This window comes from Ursus arctos, unplaced genomic scaffold, assembly GCF_023065955.2.
Source record: "Ursus arctos isolate Adak ecotype North America unplaced genomic scaffold, UrsArc2.0 scaffold_18, whole genome shotgun sequence".
Taxonomy (NCBI): Eukaryota; Metazoa; Chordata; class Mammalia; order Carnivora; family Ursidae; genus Ursus; species Ursus arctos.
Genome location: NW_026622852.1, coordinates 3791855 through 3808518, shown reverse-complemented (window position 1 = coordinate 3808518; position 16664 = coordinate 3791855). Strand labels below are relative to the sequence as shown.

General features: G+C 38.8%; 1 protein-coding gene across 13 annotated transcripts in view; it reads left to right on the top strand.

Moving 5' to 3' along the window:
* The window catches only part of PTPRD (protein tyrosine phosphatase receptor type D), a 502533-nt gene that overhangs the window by 104782 nt on the left and 381087 nt on the right, over nt 1-16664 (top strand). For all 13 annotated transcript variants that reach the window (XM_057313437.1, XM_057313436.1, XM_057313441.1 and 10 more), the window contains exon 2: nt 4723-4889. In XM_057313437.1, the coding sequence (XP_057169420.1) occupies nt 4826-4889 (64 nt within the window). In that variant the 5' untranslated portion in view covers nt 4723-4825. The remainder of the gene's footprint in view (nt 1-4722; nt 4890-16664) is intronic.

The window sequence follows — 16664 nt, the reverse complement described above, 5'->3', positions numbered from 1 at the left end:
TTTCACTAGCTATGCTTAAAGTAGCCAGTTATTAGTGCAGTATAAAGAACACTTCCATCCCGCAGAAAGTTTTATTGGATAGCACTGGAAGATTCTTGTCCTAGCTCATGATAAAATATTTAGGTGGCTATCTCCTGGTGGAAAATCCTCATGAATAAGTGAAATGTTGAAAATTTAGTTTTGTTTTTTCCTTTCATGTCCTTGTGTTGTCACTGTGCACTGAGGGCAGGGAGTTCACAGATGGCCCTCAGAAGCCTCTGCCAGCTTGCTCTAAAGTCCAGGCCCTTCCACCCCTCGTGTCAGCCACAGCAGCCCTGCTAATGTCTGTTTTACAAATTGGAGTTTCCTGGTAGCACGTCTTGTGCACAAATGGTTGTTTCTCTTAAATGATTGGAACCCGCTCTAGTGGATTGAGAGAGACCTGACTGGTGTGGGAGGTTGATAAAAGAAGTCACCACAACATTTTGGGACTTCCTCCTTTAGCACACCATCCCCCCAACTTAGTGACTCTCTGTATGGATAATGCTCAGTTCAGTATCATTGCAATATGATCGTTTCTAAGATGTCTAGAATTGGGAGCAGGGTGTTGTTAGATAAGCCGGAAAGAAGCAACCTGATAAACGATGTGATAAACAATGATATCTAGTTTTCTAGTGACAGCAGGTTTTTGTTTTGTTTTAAGTTGTGTGGAAATTTTGTTTAATGAAACATTCTTTCCCTTTCTCTCCATCTTTTCCGAATAATGATTTGATTCTTTAACTCCCTTCTAGAGTGACTGATGTAATTTTTTAAAATTATTTCTAAACTTGTGAACCCATGGATTTTAGTAGGATGTGTTTCAGTGAATTGTAGTTACTGTTGTCCTTGCTGCTAGATTTTCCTACTTTGAGCCAATGGGGCCTCATCACCTTGGCTCCTTGTTTTTGGATATAACCTACTGGTTCCTGAAAGTCTCACTGCTTCCTCCTATCACAAGGTGCTGCACACTCATTTTGCATATTTCCTGCATAAAACCTACAATCATTCATTTTGCTGAGGGACTCAGGATCCTATTTGTAAAGAAAGAAAAGTTCTATTTTGCCTTTTTTCTGTTATGTTAATGCAATCTGTAGGAATACATACCACAATACAGAAAGCTGAAAAAAAAATCCTTCAGATTCATATTAGTTTCAATATGAAGATACTTGTTACAGGGAAGAGTTACAATGTTAACTTGAAGATAAAGAGTTGAGTCCATGGCAGTTTTCATGATCACTTGAAACAGTGATCTGGGAAGGCTTTTAGGCAAGTACACTCTTTGTTATCCCATTTCAAACCACATTGTGCACCCTGGCCCTCCATCTGTCAGCCTCTGTAGCCATTCGTGTACAGAAATACAACAGTAGATGTTTGGCTAATTGAAAATCAACAAAATTATTGTTCCTGAAGATCTTTGTCCTGTGAGTAATAAGAGACCAGAGAGCTTTAAATATCTTTTTCATTTTATTTTAAACTTAGCTACATGGTTCAGTTTTATCTGCATGTTCCAGTTAAGGAAAGACACAAAGGACAAGGCATATCGAAATCCAAGTTAGCCTCTGCTGGGGCTATTAGACACATGCAGAATCATTTGTGATGTAAGCTAAACTATGGTACTTTTTATCTCTAAACCCCTTCTCCTGCTCTTTTCATTGCAAAGTGCTTGGTGACCCCTTCTCTAGGCTAATAGAAACAGCTTGTAATATTTGCTCGTCCTCATTATTTTTGCTGTCAGTGTTTCCTTAAAAATCCATTTCCCATTTTTGTTCTAAAATTTAAACTCCACGTTACTGATATGCAAGCCAGCATTTCCTTTTGGCAATGTTACCAAGTAATAAACAAGATATGGAGTGGAGATTAGCCGGAATGAACGTCTAGAATAGGTCTTATCTTCACACCTCTGATCTCCTTTTGTCATATCCAGGCCAAGGACATAACCCATTTAAGTATAAATATGTATGTTCTCTAGCTGCATCCATTCCTAGATCCTATCACTGTTTTAAGTCCAGAGGTAACATTTGTAGGTTCATTTGGAAGAATTTGGTCTTCTTACACCACTTCACTCACGGAGAGGAAAAAGCCAAATCACTTCTTCCCTGAGAGAGCATTTCATACATCTCCATCTCTGTGATCGCACCAAGTCATTATGTAGCAGTTGGCTCTGATACGCTTGCACAGACACAAATTGAGTCCGACAGGACTGATGTCTCCTGGACTTTGCTGTCATTTGAAATGCTGGCATGAGGATGGGAACAGTTAAAGGGGGAGGGGAGCAGAGCTGATTCCTTTAGCACTTTTCCTATGAAGTTTTGAGAATTTTAGCATTTGATAGCTATGAACTGCCTGATAAGTTATTTTCCAGATGAGACTGATAACAATAGCAGATTTGGAGCAGCTGGCTAGCTTTTGGTTTCAAGTGGATGTGTTTCAATGTATAACTTGCTGCTTCATGCCACCCACAAATCTGTTAAAAATAAAAAGGGCTAGGGAATGGATTGGTAATTACAATGATCCCCCACCCTTTCATTTAGTTTTATCTTTCCTGCATTCAAACGACACATGCATAGTAATGAAAAAGATAAGATCTTTAAAAAAATTTTTGTTCCCAGGCTCGAGCTCAGTTTCAGAAGAGACAGACTATAGTATCTGCATTACAATACTTTTTCAAATACAAGTTATTTTTGTGGATTGGGTTATTTCTGGATATCTCTAGTATTTCCTGTCAAGAATTTTGTACGTGTTTCAAATATTCCAATATACAAAACTTAAAGGAATACCGTTTCATTTGGCAAAGGACTTCTGATTGTCATGCTCAGGTTTTCACCATGATCGAGGAAGCAATAGAATTCAGTGCTCTCTCTCTCTGTATTGAGAGCCTACTCTGTGTCAGACACTGTACTAGATTTGTTGAAGGTTCCTGGAGGAACAACTAGTTATCACCTGAAGATTCATACTTCAAATTCGTGCTTGGAGCAAGTCAGTCATCTCTTCCCCTCTTTTCTGTTCCCACCGAGACTACTGTCGCCCTGTGGTCTGTGTTACTTTTCACCTGGGCCTCTTGCTCTGGCCTAATAGTGCCGCATTTACTTGTCAGCTCATCTTTTCAAAGCCCATTTACTTGTTCTTCTGCTCTGAAACACTAAGGAGCTTTATCCGCGGAAAGGCTGCTTGACTTAGATTGGCATTCAAGGCTCACCATGACCTTTTCTTTTTTTCTTTTCTTTTCTTTTTTCTTTTCTTTTCTTTCTTTCTTTCTTTCTCTTTCTTTCCTTCCTTCCTTCCTTCCTTCCTTCCTTCCTTCTTTCTTTCCTTCTTTCTTTCCTTCTTTCTTTCTTTCTTTCTTTCTTTCTTTCTTTCTTTCTTTCTTTCTTTCTTTCTTTCTTTCTTTCTTTCTTTCTTTCTTTCCTGAACCATATTCTTTTCGCTCATCTTCTTCTGCTTCCCTGATGAATTCATCACTCCAGCCCAGTGATCTTAATGTGGTCCCTGCACCAGCTGCATCAGCATCACTCAGCAACTTGCTAAACTTGTAAATTCTTAGACCCCATCACAGACCTAGTAAACCACACACTGGGGGTGGTCCCCAACTATCTGTTTTTGTTTTGTTTTGTTTGTTTTTTCACCCAGCTATCTATTTTAACAAGCCTTCCAGGTGATTCTGAAGCATATGGAAGTTTGGAAAGCCCTACTCCAGCCAAACTTGGCGACTCATCTTTTCCAAAGTTCCTTTCCCACCACCCTGCCTTTGTACAGAATTCCTGGAATGCTTTTCCCTCTTCTTGGTTAAATCCCGCCTGTACTCCCAGGCTCACTTTGAGATACCATTTTATCTATGATACCATTCCTGATCCTATCTTTTATGGCATTATTTGGTTTTCCTTCCTGGCACTCATCACTTATTAATTTATACTAGTCGTCTGATGTGTCTGTTTTATTTTCCCTACTAAACTGGAAAGTCACAGAGGATAGAATCTGACTCATTTTTGTACTTCATGGCACTTTATACTAAGCGCATTTGCACGCAGTAGGCTCTCTAAAAATAGTTTGTGGCTTATTGATTTTACATAGAAGATGGAGAAAACTAAATTATTGCCCAGGAGACATATAAAAATCCTGTTAAATCAAATAGGCTCATGCTAACTATTGTTTTGACTTACTGAAGCCAAACTAGACTTGAACGTTGATGTGTCTTCAGGAAAGAAGCCAAATGTGCTAGTGTAAAAAATCTAACCTCTCCTGTTTAGTTGGAGAAGTTGAATCAGCCTTGTCACTTCCCCTCATGCCAAGAAAGCAGCTTCCATTATTCTGTCCATAATAGACTTTTATCCGGCACGGTGGCACTTCTCTTAAATCTTTCTCATAGCATTGCTGTGCTTTCTTCCACGATGTTTTCACGTGGTGTTTCATAAGAAGTGACAGTTGCTTCTCACAGAGCATTGCCCAAAAGGTGGCATAAGCAGAGAGTGGAACTCAAGGTGGTTGGCTCTGGGATAGGCTGACAATGGGAACAAGATGTGCTCGGGCTGCCCCACTTTACAAACCAAGTTACTTTCTTTCTCATACAAAGGCATCACGGTTACAATTTGTGTCTTTACAATGGATTGTGTCTCTCGTGGTGGTGGTGATGGAATAAGGGGAAAAGAGTAAGAAGTCTAAGTGTCTTTGTGTTTTCTTTCCTTTTTTTCTCTTCCTCTGCCCTTATAGGCTCTGAAAGTGTCCCAGCTGAAATTCCAGGTCGGACAGACTCGCTGCAGCTTCCGAGGCAGTGATTCCAAACTGCCAGCGCTCGCTGCTGGCAAGCTGCAGGATGGTGCACGTAGCCAGGCCGCTGTTGCTGCTCCTTGCCCTCTTCCTCCGCGCGGACGCTGAGAGTAAGCCATTCTCCCTTCTCTACGGGCTGTGACCATAATGAGTGGTTTTGTTTGCAGCTGGCATCCCTCTGAATGCGTTTCCTTTGGAAGTAAATCCTGAGACACTGTGGGATCCTCCTTGGCTACCAGCCAGCCTTAGAAAGAGATTATTGACGTGACTTCCTTGCCATTTCCTCTCTCTCTTAATGCCCCTTTTCTTGTGCATCTAACTGCTCCTACTGTTTTGCTGTTTTTTTCGTTTTGTTTTGTTTTGTTTTGTTTTTTGGGTTTTTTTTATAGTCTCACCAGTCCGGTGGCAAAGATACAATGAGACCGATGATATAACTCAAACTGGGGTTAACCAGTTGGTGGGGCCAATAAGTAAACACCGTTCAGACCCATTAGAAATTTCTTTCGTTTTGTGGATATGTCTATGTTTAGAAAAATGCACAATGTCACATTGAGCCCAATTAAACTTCCAAGCCCCTGGTAGCTGTCATAGCAGCTGTTCTAATGTACTGTTTCCGACAGCTGTCGTCGGGTACAGTATTCAAACAAATCAAGCAGAACTGACAACTCTGTGGCTGGGTGAAGGGTGTGGAAGTGTGAGGAGAATTCTGTGGGGTACAGACACCAAAGTTTGGTTGGTTGGACTCAATTTATGAAACTGAGATTGTGGTCAATTAGCTTGCCAATTAATGAGAAGATCATATCTCCTTCGTAATTAGGAAATCATTAGGTCTATCTTGTTTACATATGTTTCTTTTCCCATCTGGCCCGTGGTCTTTTGGAAGAGATAGTACTGGAGAAAGGCATGTCTCTGGCATGGGCTCACTGACATGTCTGGTTTCTCCGTCTCTGTAGCGGTGTAGCTCATGAGCGAGTTGGCCATTCTCTTTGGGAGTCCCCTGGTACTACGAAAATGTGTAACATCTGCAGGCATTGACTTTTTCCTCTGCTAACTATTTCAGTGAGATTGAATTTGATTCATGCTAAGGATGTTTCAAAGACAAGGATCCTGTGTCATGGTGGCCCCTACCTATTAATTGAATTCTGAGAAAAATTTCTTCAAGAGGAGCCAATTCTTTGTTTAAATAGAGGCTCTATTTTCTAAAGAGAGCTTTCCAGGAGTGAAAGGAATCATGTTAATAACAAGATGCATATGGAACACGCATGTTTTAAGCACATTCTCTGGTTAATAATGTATATAGTCTCCTAATTAGCACTTGAGAGTGTTGGTTTAAGGTGACGCCAAGGAATGTCTAGGCCAACGCCAGCAAATAATTAACTGGGAAAAGACCCAAATGAAAGATGCTCTTGTTATTTTAAAGCCATTTATGTCAAAATCTATTTTAAAGTTGTAATCTAAATTTAGTTTATTAAAGAAATCAGGCATATGGCTTTATTTTTCTGTTTTGGCTAGAATGAAAAAGTATGTTGTTTCACAATTGTTAGTTTTTGGCAAAAGCCTATCAGCACCCTGGGAATCCACTTTAATTTCAGATCGCAGTTAGAGATTTCCTTGAAGTTGCTAGATATAATTGTCATATGTCCATGAAGTTATCCTTCCAGATAAGTAGAAATGTTCTTCTACTGAGCAGCTTTACTTTTGTTTAAATCTCTGGTGGAATGTGGCAGACAGATGTCAAGTACTCTTAAAATTGTTTTAAAAAACAGTCTACACTACAGATAATCATCGCCTACTCCTTTCCCTCCCGCTCCTTCCCTTCTCCCTCTACCTACCACCTTCACCACACTTCCTCTATAGCAGTCTTACAAAAGGGAAAACAGAGGCCACATTAGCAACTTTTAGTTAAGATGTTTACCAGGTTATATATTTACATGATATCAGCTTTCAACCTCAAGATGTAAGCTGAAAAAGGATCCATTCTCTCTCACTCTTCCCATTGCAACTAAAGAAAGGGGACAGACTTTGCCAGATTAATTTGTTTAGTTTTGCCCGGGTCTACTCAGCCTTGCTTTAGTATGTTTTCCCTTCGGCAGACACATTTGGCATTGTTGAATAGGATGTGTAACCTGAGAGTTTCTGGTGAGAGGAAAAATTGGCCGTATTTTTTAAGGTACATTTTGAAAGAAGAAAAAACGTCTCTTATCAATCTATTGGAGGACATTGGTGGTACGTGAAAACACGTGGTAGAGTTGGAGATAGGAGTTTAGTCACTTAAGGATGTAAAGAACAATTGGGAAATTAGGATCTAGATTATAACCTATTAAATTGTGCCACTACCTTCTCATAAAACACTGAAAAAAAACCCAGACATCCTAAGTAGCACTGAAGAAGAATTAGATTTTTTCATCATCATATAAATATAGTATTTCTGAAGCTTCCACTACCTGGGTCACTGGTTTGTTACTCTATGCTTTGATTAGCAGATGTGGCCATTTTTACCTAACTCTGTTTTGCATTTTTAGAAGGAATCAAGAGTTCTATTTCAAAATTTAATAGTAGCTTGTCAGAGCCATTTGAGAACTATGAAATAATTTTTAAAAATTTGTTTGCCTGTTTGAGAAAGAGGATTGTGTGGGGGTAGGGAACGGAAAGAAGCCACTCTAGTTTACCACGCTAATTTAATGTGTTCTGCTCACACCTTTTGAAATGATTAACTCCAAAGAGCCAAGGAGTCAGGATTACCATTTGCTGTGTGGAAGTCATAGTCAATTGCTAGGTGTGATGTTGCATTAAGTAGGAGAGCTCTTATGAGTTGGTTCAAACCCAGGTTGAAAAACTGTGATAATATCCCTTTAGCAGAAAATTATAGTCTTTGCCATTGCCAATTTAAAATGCCCCACAGATCCCCACTATTATCTTAAAAGGCTAGATATATGCATGGATCTTACTTCTTTTCATCCCCGTGTCTTGAGTGCTTGAGATGATTTTGCTTATTGTTTCTTGAATGTGTGTACACATGGCAGATCTGTGGTCCCAGTGTGACTTCTGTTTGAGCACAAACAGTAGTTCTTCCTCCTGTCAAGCTAACCAGTTTTCTGGCCTAGGAGGTGGTCCAATTGAGGTTCATTCTGGTTTAAGTGGTAGTCTGATTGAGATCAAATTTTGGCTTAGGCAGTGATCTGATTGAGGTGACTTCTGTGATAACATGCATGCAAATTATAAGTAAATTTATATTAGTGTTTTCCTGGTGTAATTTTCTTTTGGCTGAGTTTTCATGACAGTTTTGGTAGTTTTATTTCACATGTAGCTTTAGTTTTCTATTTACTTGTCATTTTTTCTTTCTTACCTAGGTGTGGGGTACAAATCTGCTGTTAGCACCTTCTTTCATCAAACTGGTTTCACTCTAATGAAATCACTTACAGCTTACTGTTGCGTTCTAGACTTGAGTTTACACTGTGACAACTGTAATTTGACCTGAATGCTTATTGGATCTTCATTAGAAACATAACTTTTGATAGTTTAATTCCTGAAATGGCTTAGCTCATCCATTTTCTGTTGCTTTTTGCAGTTTTCCACCTCAGATGGTGAACTCTCCCTCATTTTCCTCCCTTATTGTAAGGAACCTTCCTTAGTCCCTGTCTACTCACTGTATTCCTGTCCTATAGGAAAGCAGTTAGTTCCCCCCCCACCTTTGGTATTACATCACTATATCTGTTGGCATTAAAGAATAGGCTTGCAGCTAGGCAGTGGGGTAACAATTCTTACCTTATGTATTTCCTGATAGGCAGTGTGGGGTAATGGTTAAGAAAGTGAGCTCTAAAATGAGAGTCTGGCTGTCGTCTGTAATCTGGAGCATGATACACCATGCTCTTTGCCTCAGTTTCTCTATCTTTAAAATTTGAGTGATGGTGATGATGATAACCCCGATGATGATTATATAGGAGAGGGCCTACTCTTGGGTTTTGTGAGCATTGAATGAGTTAATATAAAACACAAATCAGCAGATGACACGTGATAGGTTTTTAATAAATGTTAGCTGTTATTACATCATTATTTCAAAAACATAGCTAACATTGTTATTGAGCAGTTCTATGAGGCAGTGTGCTAAAATGTTCCTTTATTTGACCTACAGATTATCAAAATTTTGGTGGCTCATAAACCAGGTTTTCTCACACCATGTTAATGACCTAACTTGCTTCTCTATAAAGTCCTATGCATAAGAGATTCTTGAAACTCTTGTCCTGTGAATTAAACTGAAGATCAAGAGAAAAAATTATGAAGCATATTTAGTCAAGCTAGTGAAGCTTAAAGAAAAAAAGAAAAGCTCCTCTCTCACAATTACCGATTTAAAGTTAATTTGGCTGGGGTCTAATTAATGGAAAGTGTTCCATCCTTCTGTTCTGTTGCTTCTTGTAATGCGTTTTTGTTTTGTTTTGTTTTGTTTTGTTTTGAGCTGCTCAAAGAGGAACTGTAGATATTTCCTATAGGCAAATACTCTAATATACAGTCCATTGGACCAGAAAGCTGCAGGTGGAGGTGAGCTTGGTACAGAAGAGAGTAAATGGCTTTTGATATGGTCATAAATTATTCTACAAGAAAAAAATAAAGAAAATAATTAGATTAAAGGGCAGGGCAAATTATTCCTTTTGCATTTTGCAGAATCACTTCTGAGAAGTAGCCTAAGTCATGTAGTTGGACCAAGGTGAGGTTAGAAATGAAGAGGCTGTCTTTCTTATGTTATCAAAATGCATACCTCTTAGCAGACAGGCCATTTCACACTGAGAACATTAATATTCATTAAAAAACACTGTTTTTGTTTTTACTTTACATCGTGACTATTTGGGTATGTGTGTATGTGTATCACAAACCATTTAAACCATCCTTAAAAGGTAAATTGCTTGGGTGATGAAAATGTTCTAAAGTTAGATTGGAGTGATGGTACTAATTGAGTAAAAACATACTAAATGCCATTGAATGGTATACTTTAAGTGGGTGATCTGTATGTTGTGTAGATTATATTTCAGTGAAACTATTGAAAACAGAGAAGGGAAACTGCTGCGTAACCTAGCAATTTGGTCAGATTCCCTTTGGTGTATGTAACCTGAAAGGAAGGTGTGCTGATTTCTTCAGGCCAGTTATGATAGACCTGCTGACTGAGGAGAGCAGGGAGAAATCCAGTTCATTTACCAAGCTTATCAATGTCTTCCTTGTTTTCCCTTTCTCTGAATTTACAGATGTGTGGCAAAATAAAAACCTTGCCTTTCCCTCCTCCTTCCCCCCTCAATTTAAAGTAGCTAAATTAGCAACATCCAGCTGTCTGCAGCAAGGAAAATATCGCAGCTATTTTACTGATCCTTAAGCCCCATTGCAGAGTATTTGTGGCTTTCTGAATTAATTGCTCTCAGTAGAGCTGTACCTACCTAGTAAGGTTAAGAATATGTCACGAAATCAACCCATGTGTACACTTAATAGCATTTTCTTGATTATAGAGGGACATGATTTAAAAAAAAAAAGTCCTAAGTATGACATGTTTCTTGTCTCTGATCTCTGTTTGGGGATGCTCTCTGATTTCTCCCTTTGCTCAAAAGATGGAAAAATATCTGAAATATTGGTGAACTACTTCTTGTTATCGCTACTAGCCTGGCGGGAGTTGATTAATCTGTTCTGTGATTTCCTTATTTCTTTCCTCTTACATTCTTAACTTCTTTAATTCCTCCCTTAGCTAGTATTTCAAATAACCTTGATTTGTTTGGGAGGCCCCACTCACTCTGCTGCCCATTTTGCTCTGCTTCACTTAATTTTAGAAACAACCCTCCCCAAAAGAAAGAAAGAAGGAAAACTCCCAACCAGCGTCGAATTTGAAAATAAGAACCAAAGACAAAAGTACTGGTGATTGGATGGAAACCAATTCTCTTACCTATAGTTCCGTCTTTTCTCTGTTCCTCAGTTTGCTTTAACTTCCTTTATTTACTCACCAAGTCCTGTGTGGATGGGCGCAAAAACTTCCATGGAAGGTTTGTACAAAATGGTGGAGATATAAAATGCAAAGAATGTGGTTTCATATCAGTTTGTAACTGACCTTCAGAATTCGTACCTCACTTTTTACAACTTTCTCAAGCAATATTTTCAGAATTTATCTCCAGGGGAGAAGGAGACTTAAGGCTGTGGACTCAGAAGCTGAAGTACATGTTCAAATCCTACCTCTGCTATATAATTGTTCTGAGCACGGGCAGGTTACAAATATCTATGTGCCTCTCATCTGTAAAATGAAGATTGAAAATAGCACACTTCTCATAAAGATTAAGAACTGCTTGCAAAGCATCTTGAATAATAGGATTAAATGTTCACTAAATGTTAGTTGCTATTATACTTTTCTCTCATTAGCTTGCATCATTTCCAAGTTAGAAGCATCAGTGTTTAGATCTCTGTTGACATTTATTATCCCATTAACTTCATAATTTGAGTAATATCTTTTAAATATGTAAATATGTATCTTTATATATATTTATGCTTCCAAAGGACCTTGACTCATTGGCTCATTCATGTATTTAATAGTCTCTTTAATAAATGTTTATTGGACACATTTCCTGTGCCAAGCACTGACTTAACCACTGGAGATACAATAGTGAGATCAAGAGATACGATCCCTGCCCCAAAGGGCTTACACTCTAGAGGGACAGACAAATATTTAACATTAATCTCAAAAGTTTACACTTTCTGAATGTGTTAAATGTTATGAGGGAAGAAAATAGGGAGCTTAGTGCCTTATCTGTTTGGAAGAGTAATAGAAAGCTTTCCTGAAGGAGTAACTTTTTCTGAAATTTTGAAATAATTTTAGACTTAAAAGAAGTTGATAAACTGTACAAGAATTTCCTATGTACCCTTCATCCAATTTTCCCCAAAGTAATATGTTATATAATGACAGTACTTTATCAAAATCAGGAAATCAGCATTGGCACAAACTACAGAGCTTACTTGTTTTATATCGACTTATTTTTTAAAGATGTATAGTTCTGTTAAATTTGATCACATGCATAGCTCCGAGGAAATGACTTTTGAGCTGGTATCTGATGGGTGAATAGAAGCTAAGTAAACTATCTGAATGAGCTGTTATGGCCCAAGAAAAGACGTGCTCCTGAGCGCTGAGACAAGGATAACCTGGTGTATTCTGGGGACTGAAAGGATGGACGTGGCTGGATCCCAGACAGTGAGGACAGAGAATTCAAATAAGGCTGGACAATAGGCAGACACTGTCTAATGCAAGGCCTCATAGAACTTGTTCAAGATCTTGGTTTTTATTCTAAGGACAGCTGGGGGAGTGATGAGAAGAGATTTGCATTTAAAAAACATCCTTGTGGCTGCTGGGTAGAGAGATGCTTTGGAGCCAGGCCAGCCAGAGTGGCCTTGAGATCTGTTGGGAGGCTGTTTGGAAGCCATGGAAATGATGGGAGGGGGCCAGAGTGGTGGAGGTTAGGGAGGCAGGACAGCCTTGATACTGAAAAAGAATTTTAGTGAACTGTTGTGAAGTGACACTCTCCGGGACCTTGAACCATGAACAGATTATTGTAATTTGGAGTGAAAGAGAAGACCAGGCTAGTAAAGGATAAATAATCCTTTATTTTTAACATGGCATTATATATTTTTTCCCAAAAATACATCACTGCTCATTTTATAATTTCCCTTTTTGGTTGTCTATTTCAGGTAATTTTATTTAAGCTTATTTTTATGTTAATATCTGTGAAGAAACGTGGAATCAGACTCAGTTTAAAATTGTGAATGAGGTTCAGTAACTTCCTACAAAAAAATTTCAAGTTAGTTTTGTTTTCTGACAAAAGTTTTAAATTCCATCTACTGTTTTTGATGGGTTTTGCAAAATCACATCGTAGTGTTATGACAGTCATTTTATAGTACAGTTATTAAATGTGACATTAAAATATACTATGTACTTATATCTTCATTTTAAAAAATATGCAAGACTTCACTTCTAAGCTAAAAACACAGTATGTATAGCAAACCTATTAAGCTAAATACATTCCAGCAGTTTTTCTTTGCTTTCTTAATTGTTTATTACTAATCTTATTTATTTTCCCCTCACCCCTTATAAAGGGTTTGTTGATTATCACTAAAAAGGTCATTTACAGCTTTATGCTATAGTGACTTCAGGTTGCTACAAAGGAAACACCTCTAATATCTATATTTTCCTTTAAAAGTACATTTAAATCACAACAGTTAATTTAAAAATAATAATATTTCATTGAGTAAATGCCCATGATGTGCAGAGGAGAGGGGCAGCAAGACAATGTTATGGATAAAAAATAAATAAACAGTATGACTTTGGATGGTGATATGTGCTTCAAGGGATAATAAAGCAAGGTGATGTGTATGACAATGGGGGGGGGGTAACAGAGGGGGCAGAGCACTCCATTTTATATCAGGAAAGGTGTTGCTGAGCTGAGTGATGGGGAGGGATCAGCCATGAAAAAGTGGCATTCAGGGCATCCAGACAAAAAGAGCAATGATTTGCAAAGAAGGAGCCCAGTGTGTTCGAGGACAAAATAAGGCCCAGCAGACTGAAGCACAGTCAGCGGGAAGAGATCGGTAGGAGAGGCAGAAGGGGCTCGATTCTGTGGCCCTGTAGGCCTTGTAAGAAGTTTGGATTGCTAGGCCGAGATGCAGGGAAACAAATATATTCTTGGGATATCTATCTGTGAAAGCTGAGTTCCGTACTATGATCCCTTACCAGAATAAAATGAATATATTTTCTCCAAATAAGGCATTGCAGGGTTGGTACAATTTCTTGATCAAGTGATAAATCATTGTCTAAATGGTTTAACTGAAATTTCCTTTGTACCAGCCAGTAAGTATAGATTTTGAACACTAAAGCCTTTGGTTAACAAAAGCACAAATGTCTGCTTTTTGCTCTTTATCTCTGGCCAGTTTTGCTTTTCTTTTAAAGCAGATGATAGTTTTACATTGGAAACATGTGATTAAGTCTGCATGTCCCTTCATCAATATCCATAGCTGGAGAGGACTAAGGAGGGCACGTATGAAAAGCAGATCTGTAATTGCAGGGTGATCGTCAACATTGACTTGCAGGGAAGAAGGGAACTTTAGTAGGTCTTTTCTCTGCATGCTTCCATTTAGTCAGGGTGATAGCAATCAACTCCTAAGTGATTCTTAGCTTGTATTTCCTATACAGATGAAAGCATTTAAATAAAAGTTTTCTTGGTTAACCTCTTCCATTTGGGAAAAAAAAATCTTTATGGCTTACGTGATTTAACATATTTGGACTTAGTTTTAAGTCCAAAGGGGATATAAGGTAACAAATAAAATGAGGATTATTAAACCATAACTTCAGTGTGTTTACACCAAAATAGTACATGTTGTAAACAACCAGATTTGTCTTAAATTCTAGCCTTTCTGCTTACCCGGAGCGATTTTCTAAGCTCTCCTGACCCTGTGGGAATGCTGGCGTGCATTACGTGTTGCACAGCAGGTATTCAGTAAAGGCTTGTGTTCACCCCGTCAAGGTACTGTAATGCCTGACTATGCAGAAATCAGCTATCTAGCATTTTCATCTACTGCAGTGATTTTCATATCAAGGAATTAAGCAGCATATACCTTAGAGCAGCAACAAACAAAACAAAGCAATAAACAGAAGCATCCACATCATAGATTTGTATGTTACCTATGTGCTGAACTCTAAGCGAAGTCTCCTCATGCTGTGTTTCTGCCATCAGTCCAGCCCAAGCTTGGCACTATTGCAATTTTGGGCTAAATAACTCTTTGCGGTTGCAGACTGCCCTGTTATTGTACGATGTGTAGCAACATCTCTGGCTTCTACCATTAGCACCCTGGCCTTCAGTTGTGACAATCAGAATGTCTTCCGACGTTTCTAAATGTGCCCTGGGAGGCAAAAGCACCTCTGGTTTAGAACCACTAATAGTGCGTAAGCTTTGGAACAGAATGTGGGGCAGAGGATGGGAGAGGTAAACACTCGCCCTTCTAACTTCTGTAGGGTTTGGAAAGGAGGAAATTTTGTCAGACGTACGATAGACCTTTCACAAGTTCTTGAAATCAGCTATGCCAACTGGGAAAGATTAGTCATAGTTCTGTTTAGTATCTGTTAATAACCAAAGACAGATTGTCTGGTCTCTTCACATCTCAGTTTTGGGGTCTAGAATATCAGATGGTAATGGAGGGTTGCTGTGAGGAGTAAATACTGAGAAATGTAAGAACTATGCCTCAAACACAGTAAGCACTCAATAAATGTTAGTCAGTGTTATTATATTATGTGTTTTATACTATATGAATTTGATTGTTACTATATTATTTTTATTTTATTTTATTTTTATTTTATATTATTTTATTTTGTTATTTTATTTATTTATTTATTTATTTTATTTTAGCAATAAAAAGCAATTTTTTTCTCCTAGCAATTATTGTGATGGTAACTTTCCCTTGTACAATTATTTAAGCATTTTTTATTTTTAGTCTAATTTGTTCCTATAAATAATAGGAAAAAATAATTGTTCCTATAAATAAATAAATTCTAGGAGTAGTTGGTATGTATTTTATTTTATTTTATTTTACAGATTTTGTTTATTTATTTGAGACAGAGAGAGAAAGAGAGAGAGACCATGCATGTGTGCACAAGCCGAGGAGAGGGGCAGAGGGAAAGGGAGAAGCAGATTCCCCGCTGAGCAGGGAGCCTGACATGGGCCTTGATCTCAGAACTCTGGAATTATGACCTGAGCCGAAGGCAGACGCTTAACCGACTGAGCCACCCAGGTGGCCCAGTATACCTTTTATTATCACCACTTCTCAGATAAAAGAAACCAAGGGTCAGAACAGATGACCTGCCTGGAGCAAAAAAGGTGAGGAGGTGACGGCAAATGGCCTAGAACTCAGCTCTCTTGACTCCTTGCCCTGGCAGGAGGCAGGTCATTTAAAAGGGGCAGGTACAAGAACTCAAAAAGGCACAGGGGTCAGAACCACATGCAGAGGGCCCACGTGATGCCACCAGTGCAGCAGGCTTGGGAGGCCCAGCCCTGCTGTAGTTGTCCGGGAACCTCACTGGTAGTCAGAGTGAGGATTCAGAGTCATGGAGGAAAAATTAGATCATATCCACTGTTTATGCATTATATAAAAATTAGAGAAGCATCAAATGGCTTTTAGAAAAGCTCCTGTCCCATTTTAATTTTAAAAAGAAGAAAATACTATCAGTTTGGAAAATGTTGCATTCTGTGCAGCCAGTGTTTTATTATAAAATGATTTTTAGTTTTCATTAGGCTTCCTTGTTGCTCTTATCTGTCCATTTGATTCTAAATTGTCAGTGGTAAGGTCTGCCTTCAAGATTTTATCACTGTAATCATGATGTCATCATCTTCCTAGAATGTGATAGATTGGAAATCAGGGCCAAGGTATTTTACAGCTCCTTTCAAGGTGTCGTCAGATTATCTTCCCCTTGAATGTGAATTGATATTTTGATGTGCTTTAACCAATAGAACGTTGCAAAAGTGGTGCTACTCCAGTGCTGGGCCTAACCCTTAGAAGTCTGGGCACTTCCACTTCCGCTCTGTGGCATGAGTCATCATAGAAAGATACCCAGTTACCCTGTAGCCGGGACCTGATGGAGAGAAAGAAATGCCTGTGCAATTGGAGCCATCCCAGGTGAAGAGCGAGCTGTATGAGCAAAGCCATCTTTGCTTCCCAGCTAGAGTCCAGCCTCCTCCTTGGGACTGCAAGCCACGTGAATGAGGTCAGGTGAGAGGAAGAGAAGGACCACCTGGCTGAAGCCTGCAGGGCAGAATCCAGTGCCTTTGCATTAAATCTTTGCATTAAAGCAAGTTTTGAGATGGTTTAAAACACCCCAATAAATAACT